Raw genomic sequence first — 19,585 nt, 5'->3', positions numbered from 1 at the left:
ATGGCCTAACAAACTGACTGTTGTCAGGTGCAGGATGTTGTCAGCAATTGTGGAAAAGTTTGCCTATTGCTTCACTTGAACCTGAAAAGTCAAACTGTTTAAGGACAAGACTAAGTAGAAGGATATATAACCTTGATACAACAATTTGCCTTTAACTTCCTATGACTTCAAGAATCGGACATTTAAAAGACAGGACTCTGTAGAAGGATACGTATTTTATGGTGGAAACAAGACAGCAATGCATTACCCCTGACAGTATTTTGAATATTTTCTCTGACAGTTGTTTGAATTGACTTGTTTGTAACTTTCTTAAGTGTGTGCAATTAGGCCACAGATGTAAATAGCCTGGGGCACACTACACTGCGAAGCTGTGCTTGATGGCTCCCAGACATGCTTGTAAAATCTCTTGAAGGTATCTGGCATAAACCAGTGGCTGGTAAGGTTAGACTTCTTGTGTTGGGTAAAGATCTTCATTCGACTTAGGCTTATCATTTGTGTCATCATCATTATTCTGTACATTGTGCTACGTTTGTCATCCAGTCTGCAAGGGCCCTGCTGAGGAAGGTAGATGCTGCCTTTGTATTTAAAAACAAAAAGGAGGAACTGTGGTGGGTGGCAGCTGGCCTGGAGGCCTCACAGTTATAGATATCCCTAATTATATAACTTGACCAGTCTAGGCCATTAGGAGCCAGTTTAGACCATTGGGAATGCAGACAGCTATTGGCCAATAAGCCAGGTGGCAGCTAAATTCAGCCAATCAGGGGCAACTCTGCGGGTTTACAAAAACTGTACAAAGGGAGCTCAATAAAAGCTGGCTGTTGTTGCATGAGCCTTGAGTGTTGTGTTGTGTGTCCGTCTCAACTGTGACATTTCATGAGGTACTGTAGTTTTAAAATTGTGAGCTAAGTTGTCCTAAATAAACTTCAGAAACTTTATTTCTGAAGTTCTTTGAAATTTGGAGAAAAAGAAATATGGATAATTCTTTCTGGATTTGCATGTAAGTTGACTATAATGTTGTCCTCTTGAGCTTCCTCTTGAGGTGTTTTTAACCTCATAGAAATTTATTGGTGTTCTGCTAATGATTTCTTGGATTTCTGGGAATGGCTTCTCTGGAAGTTGAACGCATCTGCTTTTAAATAAAGATATTTCCATGTACCTTAATGGGTTTGTTTTTTGTGGTTTAAAGTTAATCTATAATGTATGTCAAAGTTGACCTTTTGCCCTCAGTATTTTATTTAGTTCAGTATGTGTGGAGAAGGACGAATATTTATTCACAGTCTGCTTAAATACATTGTGTGGGAATAAGATGTGGGTTCATAGGAATTCACAGCATTTTAATTGGTGAGGTAGTGCATGTTTTGTACTTCTAGCTGAAAGCTTTGTAAGTTTCCTTCATAAATTCCTTAACTTGTTTGAGTGGATTGTGATGCCTTTGTGTTTTGCTGTTTGCAGTGTTCTTAGCTCTTGCTGACAAGATACAGAATAATAGGTTATAGTATGCAAGACGGTATCTTCTGATACTCCCCAGTGTGACCTCCTTATTTAAATTTTGATGTATTGACAGAGCTAGTCGATCTGTCCTTGCTAAGATCAAAGGGCAAACTCACAATAACACTGCTGCACTAAGAATTTAATGCTTTATTCTACTGAAAATGCCTGTGTATGTGTCACTTCTTTTCCTCTTCCCAAACAAAAGACAATTCAAGCACCTTTAGACACTTGATAGAATAACTTCACTGTTTAATTTCGGTGTGCCAGCTTTCTAAAAGACCTACTTTAATACAAATTATTTATTGAATAAAGGTAAATTCTGTAAGTTTCACATATAAACCATTACATTTTATGCCATTTTCATTTAGAGATTTTGGGGTGTGTTTTGTAAGTTGCATAGAATAGTCTGTACAGGAAGATTTCTAGGCATTTGTATTTGGAAAGTGAGGCTTATAGTTGGAATGTATTTTACAAACATAACATATAGCTTTTCAACAGTATATAAATTCTGATTAGTAAGTTTGTAAAAATAACCATATAAGGCAGGACGCATGGGGTCAGAGTAATCACTATAAAACTTGGTTTCCTTTGGTGTGTTCTCTGAGTTAAGAGCCATCCTTGTCATACGTATGTGTACGTGGAAAATTCTGGTGAATAACAACAATATCCCTATCTTGCTGGACTGCCCTTGGCTTTCTCAAATAAACATTTTCTCTGGCATCATTGTGAAGTGGAAGTCAGGCACATGCTGCAATAATTCTCTCAACTGACAGTATATTACAGCCAACCATTGAATAGCCAAATATTTGAAACCATGCAAAAGAGAGTTACTATGACAGGGTTTTCATATTTAGGGAAAGTAAGGTAAAAAAGGCAAACAAACTAACCTTCCTATTTTCTTCCAATATAGGAGGAGGAAAGTGAGAAAGTGATGGATCAAATTCGAGCAGAGATTTTCTTTTGGATTGACCAACCTTAATACAAGTGTAGGTAGTATTTAAAACAGTATGCATCTTCCTTACACCAGTTTCAAGAATTGATCTGGAAAGACCAAATCGCAGCTGACCACTAAAGAACTGCTGTTTGTACTGGTAGTTTTCAGTCATAGCTTTTCATTGGAGGTCATCAGGAAGGTCCAGTTTGCTGTGTAAATTTTGAAGTGATACTTCTGTGAATTAAATTGATTCAAGTGTTTATTCACAAGTAGCAAGTACCTGAACGAATGCTAACATAGCTGCAGAAGGGAACTGTCACTGGGTTGATGGTACTGTCAATGTAGCCTTTTGCTGTGGCACTTCTCTTTTGTCCTGCAATAGCAGCTCGTAATTTGAAAATGGCATTTCACAATCTTTAAAATGCAGTTCATAAAATGCTGGGAGCAGTGAGGTGAGAACTGGGGAGCATAACTCCTAAAATCACAGCTTCTGTTATTGTTCTGAGTGGATGAAAATCAATTAGTGGGACAAAGCATCGAGATACCAGGAAGCTTAATACGGGGAAAACAATGATTCATGCTCCAGTACAGACCGGATGGATGTGGGGACATAATTACAGTGTACCATCAAAACTGCAACAGTTCATATGCCTCCGCTCCCTGATAGCTTGGGTTTGCTCTTTTCCTTCTCGGGTAGGAGGTCTTAGAGGGTTCTGTGTTCAGTGTGGCAGGAAGGAATGGACCCACAGTAGAATTGCTGGAGTCTGTTGGGAGTGGATGTGGGGGAGCGGATAGGTCATACTGTCCGCAGCTTTCAGCTGTGGCCCTTAGAAAAATCACAGTTTTGTTGTGCCAGACTTTTTGTGGTTTGAAAACCTTAGCTACTTTGTTGCTCTCAGCAGTTAAGCAAAGACTATTTTCAGCTACTTTGAAGTAGAAAACCTGGGGTGAGAGAGGGTCTTTGGTTTTAGTAGCTAAGAGAGAAGAACTCTCTGGTTCAACTTGCGTTCTCCTTCATGGCTAGCTTCAGAAACAAAACACTTTCTACTGACTTAAAAACAGATTTTGAAGAAATATGTGAACAGTTCTTTGCTATGTGGGTCAGAATTCATCAATAATTCTTTGAGCAGTCAAATCTTATAACCGGCACAAAAGTGTTAAGTTGGTGGCAGTTCCATCTCCTATGACCCAGAGGATGCCAAGGCATATGTTCTTCTGGAGTGCAGTGAATGGCTTCTGACTAAAATTCTTCCCTCTGAAAAAGCTTCAGTTGCTATTACTATTCTTTGGAGAGCTAAAATAGAAAAAGGGCTACCAAAAGGGCACTTTCCATTTCCTTGACATTTGTGAGGGAGAAACATACAAAAAAAGGAAATGTTAGTTTACAAAAGTTGATTAAGACACTGAGATCAGCTATGTACTTGAAATTTCTTTACAGTAGTCCATATTGTTAATTTTAAATTAGCAATTATATTTTAATCAATTCCTAAACAAGTTTTTTGTTAAATATTTAATCAATTTATGTAAATGTTTTCAGGGAAATGTATATTCTAACTGGTGGAAGATGTCTAGAGTGTATTTTTTGTTTTAGAAGAGTTGGTTTCTTTTGGTTGAGTCCATTTTTCTATGCATATATTCTAGTCTGAATAAATCAAACCCTAAAAATGGCTTTAATCTTCTATTGACAGAAGATTTTCTTTGCAGTAATGCTAGATATTTTCTTTAATATGTTTTTTCAAGGGAATGCCCAGTGAGCAGGATTTCAGTGTATGGAAGTTTTGAGTCAGATTGCACAGCCAAAGAGGTTTTTGTACATAAAGCCTACAGTTTCTTACATAGGCAGTGATTTGAAGAAAGTTGAAGAAGCTAGATCCAGACTTTAACTGATATCAAGTAAATGATACTTCTTCATTTGCATCCTTGCTGATGTGACTTCTAAAGCAATTTACCACTTAACTTCTTAAACACAACATTTCAAAAGCTCCTTTTAGCTCCAGAACTCTATATGTAAATGGATTTGTGAAAGTTGCTTGCCGTTTGATTTGGATCTATCCAGATTTATGGGTGAAAATTTTGCTTTTTGGGTTCCTGGCAAGATTTCTGTATGCATTGATTGTGAATTACTAAGTTAGCAGGTGCAATTTTTTTGCGTGCAGGCTTGACTGTAATGATTCCTGTTTTGTACTGTCTGGTTAACTGGCCTGTCCTACTGGCTCAGTTGGGGTACGTTCTAGAACGTTGTTTGGAAGTTTTTGACAAAGTGCCTGGTACTGTAAATTAGGCTTAACATTACTTAGCAGGAAATATGCAAATGCAGCCAGGACTGATGCTCCATTGTTTTTATATTGACATATATAGAAGGAGAACAAAAGTCACAGTTAAATGAGAAGCTTTGCTATGGCAGAAGAAGAAGGAAGGATGTAGAGCTGCATTATTAGACATGCAGCGACAACTGAATGTCCATCAGAAAATGTCAGATTGAGATACTGATTTTCGTAGAACTAGCCTGAGGTTTTTTAGCATTAAAACTAATGCTGTCAACAAAAGTGTGTCTAAGACTATGTTTGATGAAGAGGGTCAGGATGGCCTCTCATGAGTTGAGTCCAGAAAGTTAGAAGGTGAAATGAAACCTATGACTGCATAATTTAAAATTCTAAGCCACAGTCTTCACTTAATCTGGGTTCAGTGCATTTTCCTAAATGGATAGTATTCTCAGGGTAGAGAAACGTAAACCTTTTTTTTTTTAATTGTCTTTTTTTAGCCTTTTCAGGCATGCAGAGAGGCCAGCTGAAGAGGTTATTTTTTACCAAACGGAACTAATGCACACTGGGTTGCCTTGTGTCTGTTTCACTTTTTTAGAGAATAAATGTGTCTATGCAGGTTTTGCCTTTTTAATATATTGTTCATCTATAAGAAAGATAGACTTTTATATTTAGCTATTATTATTACTATTACTGTTAGTGTTCTTTTTTTTTACACACTCATGAGAGAAAATGTCAGCTTTTTCTATAAGTGGGATTTTAAAAACACATTTGTGTCCATATTTATGCTTATTAAGCAAACTTGATTTTTATATACTCCTGAAAAAATAGGTAAAAATTTTCAAGATGCAGCTTTTTTTTTTGACAAAAAATGATGGTATGTAACTTATTCCAAAATAAATATAAGTAAATGAGTGGAAAGTGAACTGAAAAATTGGTCCACTATAGCATTTTTATTTAGATATATAGTCTGTTAATGTAAAACCATGCAATGTATGTACTGCATAATCTACCAATAAGAGAATAACAAGAGTACAATATGAAAAACATGTATTTATCAGATTTTGAGACATAGTTGGGAAAATAAATAGTATGACAGATGAACTATAAGCATAAATGCTACTGTTCATAAACTATTTTAATAAGAGAAAAAGAAGTGTCACTGGGAAGAATAAACGTACTGAAAATATTTTTATAATAATTTAATTTTTGTTTGTTTGATGATTTTTTTTGTTTGTTTTGGACTTTCTGGTTTTGTTTTTGTCTGTCCTTGATAAATAGTTCATATTTTCCTTGAAATCTGTGGAAAAATTATATGACCAATTTAAACTCCTTGTTTAGAAGTGGACTTAAAATTTTTTGTAAGTGAAGAAATATTTTACTTTTTAAAATGCATACACAATCCTGTTTATAGTTTGCTAAATATGTATGAAATATCACTTACAGGTGCTGACCTTAAGGAAAGGGCAAAAATGCATTCAAGTGAAGTTAGTTCTTTTGTTTCAAAAGCAAGAGCAACTATTAATGAATTGGGTAAGTAACCTCTCCCTTGAAAAATGTTATTGTAACTTTAACTTGAGAATGTTAGATCAGAAAAATGACATAATCATGCATAGTTAGTAGTAGAGTATCCCTAACTGTGTAGTATCACATCACAGATCTTGAATTTGAAAGAATCCATAAGGATTATGGAGTATATTGATAAATATGAATCATGGTGCATTTATTCCTTTAAAATGTTCCAAGTTGAGTTAGACTTTTTGAAAGAATGCTAGAGAAGTTAAATCTCAGCTGAAATAGAGGTGATTTGCCCTGCTGTTTCCATAAAGGACAGATTGTTCAGTGACATCAAAGTACTTTAGAATTCAATTTTTACTGTTGCATTCTTGTGGTTTCTATAATCAGTACAGTCTAATATATGTTAAACATCAGCTACTAATACAAATTTAGCTACTAAGGTCTTTAAAAATTTTGTTTAATATATTTTGGTGTAGTAAAACCTGTTAATAGTTTTGTATTTTAATCAACTTGTACCGATTCTTAAGGATAATAATTGCTCTGTACATTTTAGTTTAGGAATTCACCAACAAATAATTATATTTCTACATCTCTGGTGATCAGTTTAAATATAATTACTTTTCACCAGGTTATTGGCAATATGATCTGTTGAAAAGAGAAGTGAAGTGTTCCATGTTTTAAGGAATTAATTTTCTACATTTAACTTCTAAAATTTATTTAGATGCATTTCCTTAAGAATGCTATGTAACATTTTGATTTGGCAGAATGTTATGAATGGATAGTGGGATTTTTTTAGGTAAATGATGACCTGCTGAAGAATGAGATCTTGATTAGGTAATTCATGCAGATACCTATGTGCTGAAATGACTGTCATGTCTTTGAAGTGAAGTAGACACTCAAGGCTGTTTAAATAAGTGAAATCTGTAAAATACCTGGATGACATGATCAGATCATTAATTTCCTGCAGCTGGTATTGTATGTCATGCTAGTACTTGTCCTTGTATTGGGAATGCCAAGGAAGTGGCAACAAGTTGTTCCTTTCATTCTCTTTGTAAGAATTTTGGGAGGCTTTCTTATCATTAACTAGTAATTTTTCAGCCTTTCTTGGCTTGAAGTTACTGGAAATACTTTAAGCTGCTCTTAGTATTCAAATATGAGCTGGTTTCAAGCTTTTCCTATGATTAGTAAATAGCTTTTTCTTCAATCAATTATTTTCAAATTTTTAAGTGAGAATATTTCTAAAGTCTGAAGAAATATTTGGATTTGGCATTCTTCACTGAATGACTGGAAAATGTTCAGTTATTTGATGCTTTGTTTTGCCTCAGGATTGAAAAAACCCTGAGAAAAATGTTTGATTGTTTTCATCTTCATTAAAGTTCATGTGAGAGTATTTAACTGCTGAATATGTAAGCAAATTTTCAGTGTTATGTTAAAGGCTTGCAGCGAATTACATGCCTCAGTCAGTTCCACTAGACCACTCTTAGAGCCCCATCCTGCCTGGCCTTGAATCTTTCAGGGATGGAGTATCCACAGCTTCCCTGGGCAACCTGTTCCAGCAGCTCACCACCCTCACAGAAAAGAGTTTTTCTTAAAACATGCTCTATTCCAGTTTGAATCCGTTCATCTTGTCCTGTTGCTACAGACTCTTGTAAAAAGTCCCTCTCCATCTTCTAGGCTCCCTTCAGGTACTGGAAGGCTGCATTTGTGTCACTCCAAAGCCTTCTCTTTTCCAGGCTGAACAATCCCAATTCTCTCAGCCTTCATCGGAGAGATGCTCCATCCCTCTGATCAACTTGGTGTCCCTCCTGTGGGCTCATTCCAGAATTCACTCACACCAGCAGGTCAATGTCCCTCCTATGATGAGGACCCCAGAGCTGAATGCATTACCCCAGATGGGGTCTTATTATGCCATTCTTTACATCAGGAAATGGTAGACAGTATCAGAAAAATATGTACAGGAGGTTAGATAGATGGTTGAGTGCATATGATGTCCCATGTGTCATGCCCTGATGAATAGAAGTGAATATTAATTTTATATCAAGTCGTTACAAAATATAGGGACATTGTATTTGTGTTTGGTCACTGCAAATAATCTGTAAGTTGAAAATAATAATGGTATTTTTCTTGTCCAGCAACAACTAGGATGCTGTGAGATAATTAAAGAGGGGAATTTTCAATTTCAAATTTTCAATTTCAATTTTCAAATTAATATTTCCCACTACAGAATGTTATGTAGCTAGGGAACAATATTTCCAATCTCCTATTTTGTTCTTTTTTGTATCCAAGTTTAATACTATAATCTCATTTAAAATGTATTCTGCTTATTGCTTTTCAGAACTAGGTCATGTTTTGATAATTGCATTTGTATTCAGATGTGTGACCTAGTAAAGCGTTATATTTTTTAAGCTATATTTTCAGAAAGAAGACTATTAAGTTACCTTTATAGACAAATTACGGTAAAGGTTAATTATGTCTTGAACAACTAGATAAACTTAACTTTTTAGAATTGACATCCTTTGACTTTCCTTAGTTTCTGTCGATTTACATTTTAAATCCTTACACTGGTTATTCTGTAAAAAGCTGTAGTATCATTTTGGAATACAGCTGCAGAAGGGAATTTTCTGAAAATTAAAAGCATACTGCATTTATTTATATGGGAATAATTTGTAACTTCTTAATAAATTTGGGTGAAGACGTGAGGCTGTAATAAATGTGATTTTGTTTATAAATAAATGCTTAAAAAAGGAGCTGAAAAAATTGAATGGAGCCCCATTAGTTGCAGCACTTGGAGCTTTAAGCTGAGGAGGGGGAAATGAAAACAGCCTCTATTTTTAGCAGTGGTTGCTATTGCTAAAATTATACCAGAATTGTGGAGGTTTGTTTGGGGTTTGGGTTTGTGTGTGTGTGTGTCTGGGGTTTTTTCTACTTTTTTCTTTGTTGTTGTTTCTTTTAATAGTAAGAATTATAAGATTACTTGCCCATTACTATATTCTGCCTTGAAACACTTTGTTACTGATGTAAGCTGTCTTTACCCTAAAGAAATTGGGAGAGAAAAGCCTTAATAGATCTCTTGTAACTATGCACGGCAAGACAGCCTGGGTAAATTAAATCAAATGACAGTGATTTCCAGAAACATTGTTTTTGAGGCTTTGGGGAGGACAAAAACCCCATCATTGTGGGTCAGATCTTCAATATGTGTTTTATGGTATGCCTGTTGTTAAATCCATGTTGTTCTTTATAGTGGCTGTGGAGTTAGAACTGTGATAGTGTGTATATGTTGTCTTTCGGGGTTTCAGTCCCAAAACAGACTGAGGCTATGTATGGAGCTGAATGCAATAAACACACTCCTCAATAAAAACACCATATTTAATAAAAATAAAAGCTCAAGCTGTAGAAAGAATTTTAATTCGGCAAATACGTGCAATTACTCAAATTGACATCTAGCTCCAATCTCTGTTAAGTGAGAAACGTCATTGAGTAGCAAAGCTTTTCCAAAGAATGTAGATGTAAGTTCCCAAATCCCATAAACAGGAAATAAAAATTGGAAACTGACTTTCTTGGTTGCTTCTTAAAATTAGCATGTGGTTAGACTTGGGTTTTTTTTTCACATTTAGAGACAAAACACCTTAGTCGTGGCCTGATGGAACTGAGATCTGAGCTAAGTTAAGAGTGAGTTTTTTAATAAAATACTAAGGTTACTGGTTTTCTATTGGTTTTGTTGAATTATAACAAATCTTATGGGTCTTTGTTGAAAACATTTGATTAGTTCTTATGCATAAGCTGTGATACAACTTTAATAAATGGTGATATTTAGTAACTTTATTTATACATAGTTCTATCAGATATGGTTAGTTTTAACATACTCCACTTTGAATGAGATATCTGGAATGAAAGCACCTTGTAGTCAATTACTTGCATTTGTGTTTTTTATTATGTGCTTTTGATTTTATTCAGAACAGATACAGTTCTACACTGACAGATTTTTTTCCCCTTCTTTAGCATTTCTTCTGTCCTTCTGCCTTTCAGTCATTGCCAAGTTTTAATTTACCTAAAAGAAAGCACTTGTTCATCCTTTGGACAAGCATCCTCTTTTCGAAAAAGTTCCTAGTTTGACTATTGAAGATTGTGGAAACATGCATTTTTTTAATCCCGCGTTATATGCTACATTTTGGTTTTGTATGCAGGCTGTCAAAAAAATTATTTCAGAGGTCCCAAGAATGGTATCAAGATTATAAAAAATTTCTCTTGATTGCTGGTCTGCTGTTACCCTACCTTCCCATTGTGAAGGCTTAAAAATTATCAAGAATTATCATTGATGAGGTTGACGCTGTGTCTTGTTTTACTGTTTTAATCTGTGAAGCTTCTGTGGAGGTTTGGCTAGCATTTTAAATCCTGGTTTAGGAGTGAACAGTCAAAATTTACCAAATTCACCAAATCCGTCTGTGTTTGCTGGAAGTAGATCTGGCCATCAAAAATGTAGTACTCTAGTTTGGAAATCCTGTGATAAGAGCTGTGGATTTCTCTCTTAGGGAAGAGAGGTACAGGCTATGAGTTGTGTTTACTGAAAAGCTGAATGAAATTTCAGATAGCTATCAAATTTCAAAAAGGACAAATTACAGGTAATACAGGGTTGTGCTGCCATTCAGAGCCATGCTGAACAGCTGACCTCAGGCATCATGCTCTTTCTGTGTTGCTGACACTGTGAAATACAGATTTTAGCACAGTATTTTGCTTGCTGTGCTATGATGTTGCCTGTTTGATTAAGTGTACAGCATAACTACTACAGTCCTTGAGTGCCAGCATTCTGAGTGTGTTGCTAGGCTCTTGCTTGTTTTCCAATGGTAGATTTATTTCTTCTCTTGATATTGAATTAATTTAACATAGCCTTTGACTAAGTGTTGTCTGATCCTGGTGCTGCTGTACAGCCATGACAAAAATCAGCATAACCTCAGCAGTAGTTTAGTTTATCTTCTGCTAGTAATTCCTAGGGTTCTGGAGGACAAGAGAACATGGACTGGACATGGCTCTTTAAGTTTTCTTCCACAAAGGTAAATATACCAAAAGTAGGATGCGACTCGCTCAGATGATTTATTGAGATCAGCATAGACAGTTTGCACTGTGTTAAAACAGGCCCCAGTATCACTTGCTGTCCAGGGCTTCCATTCCCTCTCCCAGGAGCCACACATTGCATGTTTGATGTGTTGGTAACACTATCCTTCCTTCACCCCGTTCAGGTTTGAAATTGCATATTTCAGTTGCTGAATGAGAAAGAAAAGTTTGTTAGTGCTTTGCTTTGCCTGTCTTGGTCTGTGGCTCTGTTCCTTGAACTAATTGATATTCAAAGGGTAGCAACTCCTGACATGGTACTGAAAGCATAATGTTGCTCTTCTATTGAAGAAATCCTGAGCTCACTGATAGGGCCAAGCATCAGGCTTTCACTTCAGAATTGTCAAGTCTTGTAATGAATACAACTTTCGCCTGGGTAGGCTCTGACTTGATGATATTACTAAGCTAGCATGTTAAAAAAAAAAAAAAACAAACCAAAAAATGCTTACTGTGAAATGTTACGAAGTGTTTCTCCTGCAGTGTTCTGTGAATGAACTGGCTTGAAACTATTACTTGGTAAATTATGCTAATATAGAAATAAAATATTTTAGCACTAGACTAGGGAATGTATTGTGTCAAACAAGAATAATAGTAATAATAAAGTATGTGTTTTCTTCATACTGTAAATCAGACAAATGGACAATTTAAAAAAAAAACAAAACTGTATCTGATTTGATTCTCCTAACAGCCAGAGACTATATTAGAGACTATAGTTGTGTTTGTATATTATATAGACAATAGATTGGAGTTTTATTTTGTGTGCTTTTTAAGAAAGAAAAAAAAAACTTGCATAGAAGTAGAATGTATAAATTAACTGAAATCATGTATCTTCTGTGTGTTTCATAAATCCACTGCTTGATTATATGCTGTGCTGTTTTTGTGTGAGTAAATGTATTTAGTAAGAGTAAAAATAAAAGAAATAGTTTTCATTTTTCTTTTATCCAAAGCTTTCACTTTTTTTTTACAGAAAGTGAATTCCTTTATCTAGGTTGTACTTCATTATTGTCTTATTGAGGGCAGAATGAGACTACAAGATGAAATGTTGGTAAATATGAAGAAACTGAAGAATCTGTTTATCAGACTGAGAGATGATTAAATACCCAAATGATTTTTTTATAGTACAAAAAAATCATAGAAGAGTTGGATACAGAAAACAGCTCAGGGGCTTAATTTAACCCCCTCTTTCATTCCCATTAGTTTCCCAGTTTCTGTTTCTTTTATCAAGAATGTAGAATACACTGTCTCTCTTACCTGACAAAATAAAATACCAAATAGAAAATTTTAAAATAAAGAATATAATGTTCCTCTATTGAAGTTGAAAGTTTTTTCAGTTCAAAAAACCAGTGTTTCTATGTCATATATGAGAGTGAGTGATTAATGGAGGAGACTAGGAAATTAATAGGATTGAGTGAAGTGCCTTAGCCTCTGTCAAAATAAATGGAAGAAAAACTTTATTAATATCTTTTGCTTAATAATCAGCTGTAATGTGCAATAACCATTTTCATTAAAAAGCAAAATTTCTTTACAAATACTAAAAAAAAGGGGTTTTCTTGTCCAGCTCTTTACTGTTGTTGATTGTCTGCCTGAACTTTGAACGTATTAAAGGAAAGACAGTAATGTGCAAGTCTATCAACAATTGTAGTTTATTAAGCTTCTTATCAAAAGCGCAGGAATTAAAGGGTACCTAAAAGCCTTTCACAGTTGTGACAAGCAAATGTATGGCACAGAATTGTGTATTCAGACTTTAAAGTGTGGTTGTTTTTACAGATGAATATATTTTTGAAACATACAGAGATACGGAAATAAATTGAATAATCACTTTATCATTGTTTTTGCACTTAGGAGAGGTAAAGATTTGTAACATTTGATTACTTGCCCTGTGCAAGAATGGTTTTACCAGTCTTCTTTACCCTGACAGTCTCTCTCAGCCACTTTCAAATGTTGCTGAATACGCTGGCTGGATTTCTTAGTGTTACAGAACAGATGAAAGTACTTGTTGATGTATTTTGTTTCTGTTAGCTTTTTTCCTCATAGAAGAATCTTTTTTTGACAGTAGTGCTTGCAACTGAAAATGAAAGGAAACTCTTGTAGCCACTGACTAGATTACAGATTTTGCAGAGCTAGGTAACTGCTTGAAACAAAACTCATTGCAAAGGTTATATGCCATCGCAATATTATTCTTCAGGAAAAGGTCCTCAAAATGAAATCAAGATACTGAGCTGTGTTGTAATTTTTTTTCTGATTTCCTTTGACATAAATTATTTAGTATATTAAATGTAATTTTGTCATCCTAATGTTCCTAGTATAAAGAATTTTCCAGTTATCAGAACTGCACATGGACCGCCTCTAATTGCCAGTCAAGGGGCACAGCTTGTGCCCTTTATGCCCCCCCTTCCCCTTTATTTCTTTTAAGTTAAAAGATCTTAGTTTTTATAATGAAGAGCCACATTACCAAGAGACATCATGAATCTGGATAGTGAAGAGATGGAAGAGAAATTTATTTTGAGTTACAAAATAAGAATATTTAGGTATAAACTTAATTATTTAAAAAACAAAGTAAAGATCCATTCCCAGTTATTATGCAAACTAGGATTTAGTTTCAAATAATCATTACTGCTAATTCAAAATTCCTATTTATGTCTGTGACCTTTTGAAAATTCTTATATGACTTGTAACCAGACGACTTGGTGATTTTGGTTTCGTAAAGAAACTCTGTAAAGTAACAGATCTCAAACCTTTCAATGCTAGTGTAGTAATCACCCCATAGACTTGCAGTATTATAGGAGTTTAAGCTATTTTTGATTAAAATATACACTAAAGATAAATGGTATGTTAAAAAGTGCATTGCTTTGTAATAGCAAGACTAAAATTTGTAATTCTTTATTTGATATTCTCACTCTTAAGCTATGACTCTTTTTCCCTCTTTCTTGCTTTCCTAATGGGTGACCTTCAATCATAGAATCTATCTACACATATGCACTTAGTGGTATTTAAACATTTAGGGAGCATGTGACCATTCTTTTTATTAATTTGAAGTCTCCATTGTTACTACATTTAAATAAATGTACTAAGAAATGGGGAGGGAGCTTTCTTATCTGTAGATTAAAATTTGTCCTTGGAGAGGTTCTGGAACAAGTAAATGTGGAAACTAAACTACTCCTGGGCACACAAGGGACAAGAAAGTCATAAGGTGAAGTCATAAGGTGGAGTCACAGGAGGGAAATGTTGCTTAACCAGTCTCACAACCTATGACGAAACGAGAGTTTGTTTGATGAGAAACATTGTTTCTCATTGTTTGTTAGATTGAGAAACATGGATATTGTCTACTTTGACTTCAGTAAGGCTTTTGACAGTACCTCTTGTAAAATTTTTGCTGAGTAACTGGTGAGTATGGACTGGATGAAAATGTGGTGAAATTGATTGAAAATTGGCTAAATGAATGGGTACAGACTGTGCATCTGCAGCATGAAGTCTGCTTGGAGGCCCCTAGCCAGTCTGTATCCCAGGGGCAGTGCCAGATTCAGTCCTGTTCAACATCTTGTATGGTCTGGATGATGGGATAGAATGTAGACTCAGCAAGTTTGCTGATGATGTAAAATAGTAAGGAGTGGGTTGTGCTACCATTCAGAGGGAACTCAGCAAGCTGGATAAACAGACTAACAGGAACCTCAATAGTTTCTACAAATCAAAATGCAGACAATCTCATGCACCAGGTACGTTATGGGGATAATGATAGGAAAAGCAGCAGCACAAAAAGCCCTGCAGGTCTGGGTGGGACAGCAAGTTGAATGTGAGATGGCACTGTGCCATTGTGACCAGGAAGGATGGTGGTATGCTGGGCTGTATTAGGATCAGTGTTACCACGAGCTGAGGGAGGTGATCCTTTTGCTTTCATCAGCACAGATAAGGCCACTGCTGGAGTTCTATGACCAGTTCTAGGCTCCTAAGTAAAAGGCAGAGCTACTGGAAAGTCCAGTGAAGGGCCCTGAAGGGGCCTTTTCTCTTGCATGAGAAAAGGTTGAGCAAGCTCAGACCAGGGAAGAGATGGCTCATGAGGTGATCTCAGTGATTATATGAGAGTGTTAGAAGATGGCGCTGGGCTGTCTCTGACGGTGTCTATTGACACAACCAGAGGCATTGGGCACAAACCGGAACAGAAAAGATTCTCCCTGAGATCAGGAAGTCATTCACTGTGAAGGGACTGAACATTGATACAGGTTACTCAGGTGGTTCTGAAGTCTCCCTCTTTAGAGATCTTCCAAAATCACCTGGACATGAGCTTTAGCAACCTGTTCAAGGTGATGCTGGTTGAGTAGACAGGCTGGACAAGGTGAGCTCCAAAACTCTGTTTCAGCCTTGGCTTTTCTGTGATTTAAGGGTTTCCCACGTGCTGCAGACATACATAGGCAGATGTTTGCCACACATTCTTATTTTGCTAGAGTTAAATAATAAATTTTGGAACTGTTAATCTCCCTCAATTTATAGCATACTTTCCTCTAGTATTCCATCTAATACTGACAGTATGCAAGATACTTTTGTACAATTCATCCTCTTGGCTTTATGAGTTATAAAATCCATTATGCAAAAGGAAAAATTACTTGCTGGAAATGCCCCCTGAAGTTGTTTGTCTTAGTAAGCTGTTCACTAATCAGCCTTATTTGTCAAATAATGAGAAATGGACCTGTGGAATAAATAGCTTGGACAATCTTTTTCTTTGTTCTGTGGCAATTCAGTTGGGTTCTTATTTAAAATTGAATTTTGTGGCTACTTCTGTCTTAAATGGATACTCACAGTTTCTGAGGCAAGTAAAGCATGTTCACTACTTCCAATTTCTTCCATTCTGGGTAACAAGAATTCTTCTGCTTATAATTAAAGACAAGTCGGGGTTTTGAATCTGGTTCGGTAGGTCCTAGAGGTAGTGACAAGCTTCTGGTTTATATCTGGATAGCTGTTCTTTCTGAAGGTTGGTTGCATGAGGTCACTGAATAAAGATGAGAAAGGCACAATAAGGACCTTTTTTTAACATTTTCCAGGTACAGGACAACACAGGAATAATAGCAAGGGAAGTTAAGGTGACTGCCTTTTGTTTCATTAATATTTTGTATCAAATGCATAAAAAGGCAAGCTTTAAACTAGGGCTTCATTTGAATGTTTGTAGATACCAAATTCTGACTGCTATAATTAGTTGAGTTGAAAATATTTCCCCTGATCTGTAAAAAGTACTTCAAAAATAGAAATTAATTATATCTAAGTTAACTAAGAAATAAGAAGTTAATTTCATATCTATCTATATCTATATCTATATCTATATCTATATCTATATCTATATCTATATCTATATCTATATATCTATATCTATCTCATTATATCTAATTGTATCTAATTATAATAGAATTTTTGCATTTTTACGGCTTGAGTGGACTTTCATGGAATTTTCTGATGCTGTTACTGCAAGTGGTACTGCAGTAACAGTGCAGACCTTTTACTTTTAGAGAAGCAGTATTCTATGTCTATTGGAGCTTATTTCTTTAATGATGGCTCCTATATCTTAGCTAAATGAAGGGAGTACTGCAGGTATTCTTCAGGTTAATTGCAACAGCTGCCAGGCTACAATTGGGTGATTCTCATGTACTTCATTGGCACGTGAATAGTCTAAATCTCAAAATCCTGTTTCTAGCTCAGGAATGGGGTTTTTTTCCATTTCTATGAGTATGTGGTACAGTTGGTTACAGAAAATCTTACATATATAAATTTCTTTAGCAAGCAAGGAGGACATTCCTAGGAGGTTGGTCTTTTTGAATTTGATATATTCTGAATTTGTAATTTATTTTTCCTGCATGTTAAATATTTTAAGTTAATCAGCTGGGGCAAGTTCATGCAGGTTGACTAGGAACACAAATCATAAAGTCTGGAATTCTGAATAACCATATTATTCTTCCTCTACCTGTTTCTGGAACTCATAATAAGGGATCAGCATTGGCAGTAGGCCTTCCTTTGAGTAATGGGACACCAGCTAAAGAATGTGGTTTCTTGCCTATTATATGAAATCTATGTATATAATGTTTCATAAAAACAAGAGTATTTTCATATGTGAATTGTTGCCATTTTGTTTTTACTGTATGTACTCATTCTTCATGCTTCCTTCATCCTTACTAACTTGGAACATAGGTTTTCCTTGTTGATCAGACCATTTATTTTCTTGTCATTAATGAGAAAATGATGTTGTGTAGGAATAAAAAAAGGCTACATGACAGTTACTAAGAAAGTGTCACATGTAATCCTGTTTCCTCCCAGCTATTATCTTACATATCTGTAATTTTGTAAGAACTTCCTTAAAAATTAGTGCAAAGACTAAACAGTCATTTATGATTCAGGTCAGTAGAATCCAGGCATTTTCTACTTTCTATTTGGGGAATGTCAGTATCTGCAGTAGTATGACTCAGCTGTGTGGGTGTTACGGCACACATCTGAGAAACTATTTAGTGGTCAAATCCTCCAGACCAGGTGCCTGTATTCATATGCTGGCCTGTTGTTTGTCATATCATGGTCTCTAAGCAGGAAGGAAATCTCTTGTTAGTCAGCGGCAGTAGACATCATGTGGGAAGTCACTTGAAGGTGAAGTAACAATTACCTGCCTCAGAACAACTGCGATTCTTTGAAATTACTTCCAACACATTACATGTGTTTTTATATGCTTAATTGCAAAGTGCTCCTCCTGTGACCTTCTGTACTCATAGCAAAACCATGGGTGAGTTTACTTACTCTATTCTACACCTTTCAGTAGTGAAGAGTCACAGGAAAGCTGAGAGTATCCCAAGACTACAAGATGCTGCCAGTCCACCTAATCTAAAACTACATGTGACATATATATTTATCAGGGATGTATTTCTGAAGTTTAGCTGAAAGTTCACATTTACTGCAGAATAGGAAGCAGGTTCATTTCTTTATATTGCTGTCTGCCATATTTTCTGTTTTGTTTGAGCTGTTTATGGTTTTAGTTGATGTATCTAATGTTACTTAGTTTATTTTCTCTTACTGAAGTTCTTCAGTGTACCTGATGGTCAGTCTACCTGTGTCATGTCTTGAATGACCAGTAAACATCCTTTTGTACAGGCTTTGTCACCTTCTGTGCTAAGAGATTATTCTTTAAACAACTTATGCAAGAAATTTAATTTAATGAGCTTGTTCACATTTGTCTTCTCTTCAGCTAGAAGTCTCTGCTCTTGTGATCTCAAATATAAGGATGTGTTTTTGTCTTATGTCTGGCTCTGTGCTGACATAACATGAAATGAATTGAACCCTTCTATTTCGTTACTGTACATAGAACTTTACTTTTCTGTAATATAATTAAGCATTGATGTTACATTAGGATGTGACTTTTGGCATTTGCTTGGGATGTGTCTTATGTGCAGAATAGACCTGTATTTACAGAATAAGCAGAATGTTTTACATTAGAATAGGAGTGTGAAGTAATCCTTTTTGAATTAATTTTGTGAACTACCTTATTATTTAGTAGCTCACAGTCCACACTTTGATGTGCTATGGTAACTCAGTGAAATTCTCTAACTAAAGTTTAGTGCTGCTCATTACTTAGTCTTTTTAATTACTTCTAACAACTTTAATCTTTATATATACATGGTCTACTCTTGTCTCTGTGTTGTACTCTCTCATTTACTTTAGCTAATCTGTTTCTTTTATATATATCTTAAACTCCTTTTTTTTTTTCACTACGCAGCTCATGATGGCACCCTGATAAACCTGAATCACGTCTAGAATTTAGAATTAATGAGTAGTAGTACAACAATTGCCTAAAATTTCTATCTTGTTATTTGAACTGTGACAAAAATGTGGAATGTTAAAGCATAAAACCACTAGGCCTCTTGGCAAAGCTTTAAATATTTTTTTATCACTGATAGCAAATGAGCCTTATCATGTAGAATCATGTGGAGATTGACCTGTCTATATGTGTAATTTATTGTTCCTAAAGTTTGAGTGCATACAACTCAATTAAGCCTACAGGGCATTATTTATCAAACATATATCTGCTTTTGTTATGGGCTCAACAGTTTTGGCAGCTGTACATTAAAATCATGGAGATAAATGTGATCACGTGTTTCTTATGCTACAAAATACTAATACTCCAGGAAACTTCACCCTTGTTAAAAAGTTCATGTGGCCTGGAAACTCAGTTTACAATCCCAAGTTGTTACTAACTTTTTTCTATGCTAGTTTTTCTGATGCTTCACAAGAACCCGTTAAAAGGATTAATTTCTTA

At 35.4% G+C, this 19,585-nt stretch overlaps 1 protein-coding gene across 2 annotated transcripts in view; it reads left to right on the top strand.

Moving 5' to 3' along the window:
• The window catches only part of AUH (AU RNA binding methylglutaconyl-CoA hydratase), a 112,493-nt gene that overhangs the window by 37,179 nt on the left and 55,729 nt on the right, over positions 1-19,585 (top strand). The window contains exon 4 of one of the 2 annotated variants that reach the window (XM_064735524.1): positions 6,133-6,219. The exons of the other annotated variant lie outside the window; for it this stretch is intronic. Within the exon in view, the coding sequence (XP_064591594.1) occupies positions 6,133-6,219 (87 nt within the window). The remainder of the gene's footprint in view (positions 1-6,132; positions 6,220-19,585) is intronic. 2 annotated transcript variants of the gene reach the window in all.

The sequence above is a fragment of the Zonotrichia leucophrys genome, chromosome Z (assembly GCF_028769735.1).
Source record: "Zonotrichia leucophrys gambelii isolate GWCS_2022_RI chromosome Z, RI_Zleu_2.0, whole genome shotgun sequence".
In the NCBI taxonomy this organism is placed as follows: domain Eukaryota; kingdom Metazoa; phylum Chordata; class Aves; order Passeriformes; family Passerellidae; genus Zonotrichia; species Zonotrichia leucophrys.
The sequence above is the reverse complement of the archived record's forward strand: the minus strand, read 5'-3'. Positions and strand labels throughout refer to the sequence as shown.